We start from the raw sequence: 7,092 nt of genomic DNA on the forward strand, positions 1-7,092 counted from the left end.
TGGATGGATGGAAGCTATGAAGTTGGATTTCACGAGCCTGATGTGAAAATCCACCCACACAATTACATGTAGTTAGGTTCATGGAGAGAGGTGATTTGTTTAGATTGACTGCATTAATTGTGGATGGCTATACACATGTTCCGAAATAGGAAGTTGTAAGCATCAATGCTTCAAACAATACCCCATGCATGACTTTGTTGCATATACACATTTCACCTCACTTCCATCAAGCCTCATTTTGTCCTTTCTTCTTCCAATGCATCGTTACGAATTAGTTCTTAAGCTCATTCATATCTTAAAGAGAGTGATTGATTACATTCTGTCACAGTGTGCTGAAGCTATATCCTAGTGATATCAATCATGTGGTACCCATTAGAAAATACCAAGTTAAACACTATGAAATAATCAAAATGTCAATTGGGATGATCCGAAATGGATGATGGCATCATTGCGCAGAGAGGCCTTGTTACTGATGTAGTTAGAAAATAAGATTGCTATTATATTTTAAGACTCCCTATAATGCCAACATGGACATTGAATAAATAAAGTATGCTAATGTCAGACTAGATTAATGAAGCACCAAAAAACTTGCGGAATTAAACTATGTTTGCAACCAAGTTGGCAAAATCATATCAAAAGTTTCCAATACTTTTTCTGGTGAACAGGTTTTTTAAGAACACAGAAATTACACTTCAATACAACTTTTCTTTACACTGAAGCACTTAATGGATTTATGATAAGAACTTTGAAGCCAAATTCTTCTTTCTTAGCTTCAACTGTGATCCCAAGGTCCATACATGCATAACTAGGCTGAGAGTAAAATTAAATGAACTTTTGAGATCTTCCAATCATAATGCATATATGCATCAACTACCTGTGAATGTGCTCCCTTCAGGTGGTTGTGGCAGCTTTCGGTTGTGATGCAATGACATTTCTCGTTTCAACTCCGTCAATATCTTTTCCATTGTATACTCTCGTCTCCAATTTGCAAGCAAAGAGAAATATCTCGGATCAACCTATCATAATATGTACATAACCAAATCAATCAAACCAGGACACTTACAATCAAAGAGAAAATGAAAAGCTAATTTATTGGCCACGCATCATAACATAGTTGTCTCCTAAATTTTAGATAACGGGATCAATCAAACCAGGACACTTACAATCAAAGAGGAAATGAAAAGCTACTTGATTGGCCACCCATCATAACATAATTGGCCCCTAAATTTTAGATAAGGGGATCAATAATCATCACTTCTACCATCAAGACTGCATGAAAAATATTTCTCGGTCATTGACAAATGCCCTCTTTGGACAACCCATCTCTTGTTATGTTTTGCTATTTTTTTGCATGTTCGAGTCCATTTCGCCTTGTAAAAGTAAAATCTCAATTTTACAAATTTCTTGGATGCTATTAATTACTACATAAATTAAAAATCTAAAAATTACAACCAAATTTATATGCATTTGCATGAACAACATTATTTGGCGTAGCTTATATGCCAATAAAGACCTTGAAATCCCAACATATGCAAAATATATCAATATTAACCCTAAATCCTATGTTCAAACCATAGCCATTTAGAATGTGGTCATTCATCAGACTACTCTAGCCTTAATTAGCCCCTAATGACGTATATGTTCATATATGCTCATAACAAAACTATCATTTTACAACATTAAAGAAACAGACAAGCATCTGAATGCTCACACAATTAAGGATGAAGAATGCCATATTTAGAACGATATTCTTACCACTCCAGTGTCTTGGTTCACACATGTCATGTTGATTCTTGAGAAAAATCGAACACTCGGTGGCTTTTCAGGGTAGTCCTTATCGCAAAACAATTTCAACTGATAGATCCGACCTTCATGTACAGACTATATAAAAAACACCCTAAATTAGCAATGGAGAAAGAAATAGGATTTGAAAATCGAACAAAAAAAAACCACCATTAAATAATTGGATAGAGATGTATCGATGAATATGAGATCACGCTTAATAAAGCAATAGATGGTACTGGTGAGGAGAAAGCAACAAATTTAACTTACATTGTGAGGTCCAATGATGGTTCCTGTCCATGACCTCATGAAGATATCGTCACCATCATCCATTCCATAGCTCACACTGCCATCACCGATTCCTTTCTCACCCCTCTCAAGCTCCTCAAGCAATCTGAAATTTCTTGGCACTGCCAGAGAAAACTAGTAAATTAACCTAATCTCAGGCTTCTAACCCTAACATTAAGCTCAAGATATAATAATCCTTCTCAACTTGATCCTAAGATCGATATTTTAGCCCTAATCTGAAGATTTTACTGTCATCTCAAACTTTTAACCCAAATCTTAAGATTTTATCCCTGATCTCAAACTTTGAGCCATAATCTCAAATGTGAAGCTCTTTAAGCAATCTGGAAAATCCCTAGAGATTCCAAAAACATTTCTCAAGAAACAAATAAAAAACCTAATCTCGAGTTAAATTCAAATCTCAGAAATAAAAAAGTAGTCTAAAAATTTAATCCTGTTCTCAATTAAATTAATCATAATCTTGAAATTTTCATCCGTAATCAATCTCAAATTAAACCTAGCTATAAATGAACTCTAACATCAGCCACATGCACATATATATATAAACTCTAAATTCAGCCCTAATATCAAGCATAAGCATAAATTAGCCCCCAATTTCTATCAAGACATAAACCAACACTAATCTAAAGCATTGATATAAACTAATGCTAATCTCCAAAATTTACTCCTAATCTCAAACATCGATATAAATCAGGTCTGATCTTAGCCAAGGGCATAAAATTAACCCCAATTTCAATGATAGCCATTCATTAACCTTAATCTCAGCCCATGGTTTCAAAAGGTTTATTGTTTGCTCCAAACAGAACAAAAATTGCAGGAGAAACAGAGAGATCTGTTTGTGACTGCGAATAAGAACTCTAAATTCGCAAGAGGAGGAGGAGAAAGAAGCAATTACCCACAACAGAACCTTCACTGGTTGCCATAGCCGTGAAGAAGTCAGAATTAAAGAATGAAGACAGGGAGAGACTTTTGGAGCTATTTTGTGTCGACAGGAGATTTTGGTGTGAAACCAAACAGAGGATTTTCAGGGAACACATTCTGGTGTGAAACCAACCAAACAGAGGATTCTCAGAAAATACATTCAAGTGTTGAAACCATCCAAAAAGAGAGTATTGTGAGAAAATACAATTCTAGTGTCAACTGCCACTTGTCATCCCATGATTGTTTGCCCGCCTATACATATGACTACACTTACAGAGAAGACTCGATTCTAAGCACAAAGATCCCCTTCACATGCATTCCGGCCATCCACCTTCCTTGTGGTCTATCGACTCATTTACAGGTTATTCAAGTTATTTAGCTTCAAAGATCTTGGAAATGATGTGTTGAGTTCCATTGGCTTTTTTGGGGAATTTTCCGAACATTTCTCTTAATGATTGGTTTTGTTTCGGTTTCGATCCATCACGTAACATTGAGATTCAAGCATCGAATTCTATTGAGTGCGCCTCTAGGCTACTCAGGTGTGTTACACCAACCAAACATATATTCTCTCGTTTGGAGTGCTACCTCCTTACTTATAAGGTCGTATATCGAGGGAGCGGTCATGGTTTACCCTTGAGTTCGTGAAACGAGTGAGAGTAGTCACCGAGCACTCTCAAGCCACTAACACTTGTACACTATGACCTACGTGATTAACTCAACATTTCATTTCTTAAGTAGTTGTTTTAACTAAGAAGTTGATTAGTACTGCAATGTGGCTTAATCATCTTACTAGTTAGCAATACAAACAACACCACAAATGAGAAAAACGTGCTTCAATGAGTTAAAGCAAACTATAAACCATAGGCTAAGAGAAATAGGCATAACGTGATGTCGAAATGTAAAGATATCATCGGCGGACATTAATCGATATCATGATCTCACACTAGTGCCTCTCTAGACATGTGAGATGAGCTTCAAGATCAAGTATTGTAGTCACACAAAGGTGTATATAAAACCTCAACGGTGACAAGTTAATGTCTTTCCTTGATCTCTATATTGTTTCTTTATGGCGACTCCCCGAGGCTGAACCATGTTTGTTAGCTTTGTGAATAGTTTGTACATGAAAAAAATGAAAGTATACTAAGTCTTTGTGCTCACCAATGTTGTTTTGGCTCTTTAATTCCTATAACATAGACCTTGAAGTGCACTTAGACCTAAACTTTAAACATGTTTTATAATACTATGTATCAATAATGTTGTTTGGTCTTGTTCAAATTTAAACTCATTGCCTCAAGAATGAAGCAATTAAACACTCAAGCTAACCAATGTCTCATTCATATTGAATGTTTAATGTTTATTCATATAGGAGATATTTAAAGGCATGTACCCATACACATACACACACACACTAGAAATCATCTATATATAAGAAGTTTCTATCACGTGCGTTCATGACATTATTTATAAACCCCTTATACGTATGTTTTTAACTGTGTTCCAGAATAAAAATAAGTACCAGTTCCAGAATTGGGATAATATGCGTAGATTTGGGTTCTCTTATTTGTGTAACAATGACCCATTGCTTTGACATGGAACCCTCAAGGGCTCTAAGATTTGAGAGCCTAGCTTTGGTTCTACAACCCCCAATGAAAACTTGGGTTTCAGTTGAACTGAATGCGTTGTGATGAATGAATAAACACCTATTTATAGGTCCTTATGGAGTATTCTAGAATGTTCTAGAATATTTTGGATATTTATGATATTTAATATAATCATGGAATATCCTAGAATGTTCTAGAATACTCTAAATATCTTGTAATAACTAATAATATATTTATTATAACTATATATCATATATGTTATTATAATGGTTAAAGGTCTAACATATAGACCAAGACGTCGTGGGCTCGAATCCTTGTAAGGCCAAAATAAATGTATGTCTTCGTGACACTTTATACAAACAAGGAAACAACCACGAATCTACATGCAATATAGTTTGCAAAATTTATATATGCAATTTTTTCATGATCATCTGATGTTTGGCCACCTCAGATTCCACAAGGTTCTGGAAAAGAGTTGTCTTCTAGTATTATTGGTTGCAAATGCGTAAAATGATCGCGGATTACATCAAACAATGGCAATCATGTCAACCGATTAAACCACCCCATTCCAATGACAACCTACTCCAGCCTATTACCGTCTCTGAACCCTTTGAGTTAATAGGATGGGATATCATCGGCCCTTTTCCTGAATCCTATGCAAGAAATGGGTATATTTTAGTCATCTTCGAATACTTGATGCGATGGACCGAAACCACAACAATTCCGGACGCACGGGCTATCACCATAGCAACAAAGTTGATGGAGCGGATTGTTTTCTCACATGGTTGCCCAGCTCGCATCCTATCAGATAAAGGAACACAATTTAGCGGAGAGGTACTGCAAGCATTAGCCACATAGTTAGGCATTCAATATATCTTTACCTCAACATATCACCCCCAGATGAACGGTTTGACAGAACGGATGAATAAGACAATTAAACAACAACTTACCGCATTCATCGACCCATTACACACAACGCGGGACTTGATCCTACCCTTCATCACGCATGTGTATAACACCTCGTGCAAGCCTTGACTCGAATCAACCCTTTTCGAGCACTATATGGGCGAGATCGCCACCTAGCTCCCGACATCAAGGTGGACCTAGCCAACAAAAATACTCAAATCGACGCAATGGATTGGTGGCTACACATGCAACAACTCCAACCTATCTTATGGCTAAGCATACACAAGAACCTACAACTAGCTCAATCACGACCAAAGCAGTGCTACGATAAAGGCCGACGTGTGATAGAGTACGCAACTGGAGCAAAGGTCCTAGTCTATTTCCCAATCAGGCGACAGGGACTCAATGAATCAATGATGCATAGATGGATCAACACTTTTACTGTTATTCGATCAATGAGAACCAACACCTATTCCCTTCGCCGAGATGCTAATGGACGAATGACCTATGCGCACGTGATTCAGATGAAGCCGTATGTCAAGCACTCCATAGATACTAAAACAACTCAAGCATCACAAGAAGAATCAACTCACGATGATGTCCCTGATGATGACGAATCAAAAAGCCCTTCAGTCCCAGCCAGCAAGCAAGATGAAACTGAGACGCCATCGACCACGACCAACTTGGATGTCATTTGTAATGGCAACTCATCAGAGGTAGCTCCCACAACGACGGATCAGAGGCGCCATTAGGCAAAGCTAACACACACACACACACACACACACACACGTTTTTCGGAAAGGAGAGCTGTGGGATTGCGTGGTAAAACCACAGGGCCAAACCCCCGACCTAAGCCACATAGCTATAACCAAGGTTAGGGGAGTAATACCTTAGTTTAGTTAGGGGTTATTTAGAGGTAACTAGATGAATAACTATAAGTGTGCCAAGATAACATAAGGTATCTTGGAATGTACTAAGAAACTCTATAAAGGAGTTTAGGGTTGATAGGAATACGCTCTCCTCTACTATGCTCGGCTACAACCGAGTCGTCGGATCAATCACAGAAAACAGGGATGTGAAGAGGTGTATCAACACATGAAACAGTAAAGAAGAGAGTGCATTGGATGTTAACGTGGAAAACCCAAATATGGGAAAAACCACGGTGGCCCTCAGACTACAAAATGTCACTATATTAAGATTACAACAATGGGGCACAAAGGCAACGACCTCTTGCTCCCTCGCTTCGCCACCAAGGGGTTACAACAGAGGCAACAACCTCTTCCTCTCTCTCTCTCTCTCTCTCTCTCTCTCTCTCTCTCTCTCTCTCTCTCTCTCTCATTATACACAGTTACACTCTGAATTATCACAACAACGATAATGACACGACCAACTCTCTCACAAAGGTTTGCCCTAAGTCATATTTATACTGATATGACTATTCGGCTATTTGCAAATATAGCCCCAATGGGCTCTCAGGAACATATTTATGAATATGTCCCTTCATCCGGTGAGTACTCCTCACCGGGCCTGCATCATTTGGCGGATGCCGGTTCTTGTTGGGCCTTGTTCATCCCAT

At 37.9% G+C, this 7,092-nt stretch overlaps 1 protein-coding gene across 1 annotated transcript; it reads right to left on the bottom strand.

Annotated features, from left to right (window-relative positions):
• Window positions 1-588: 588 nt before the first annotated feature.
• Window positions 589-3,141, bottom strand: LOC147848344 (ubiquitin-conjugating enzyme E2 variant 1C-like). Its single transcript, XM_087338467.1, has 4 exons — window positions 2,984-3,141; window positions 2,053-2,192; window positions 1,756-1,881; window positions 589-1,016 (listed from the first exon to the last, which is right to left on the bottom strand). The coding sequence occupies exons 1-4, from the start codon at window positions 3,123-3,125 to the stop codon at window positions 867-869; spliced, it is 558 nt and encodes a 185-aa protein (XP_087194593.1). The 5' UTR covers window positions 3,126-3,141; the 3' UTR covers window positions 589-866.
• Between the last annotated feature and the right edge of the window lie 3,951 nt (window positions 3,142-7,092).

Source organism: Azolla caroliniana, unplaced genomic scaffold (assembly GCF_043228905.1).
Source record: "Azolla caroliniana isolate FFs.n. ecotype wild unplaced genomic scaffold, voAzoCaro1.0.p SCAF_384, whole genome shotgun sequence".
Lineage (NCBI taxonomy): Eukaryota > Viridiplantae > Streptophyta > Polypodiopsida > Salviniales > Salviniaceae > Azolla > Azolla caroliniana.

Coding starts and splice junctions, on each gene's coding strand:
- LOC147848344 (XM_087338467.1), bottom strand. CDS start 3,125: ATGTGTTCCCTGAAAATCCTCTGTTTGGTTTCACACCAAAATCTCCTG. Junction 2,193..2,983: donor CAGTGAAGGTTCTGTTGTGG/GTAATTGCTTCT, acceptor TTTCTCTGGCAG/TGCCAAGAAATTTCAGATTG. Junction 1,017..1,755: donor TGAACCAAGACACTGGAGTG/GTAAGAATATCG, acceptor ATATTATGATAG/GTTGATCCGAGATATTTCTC.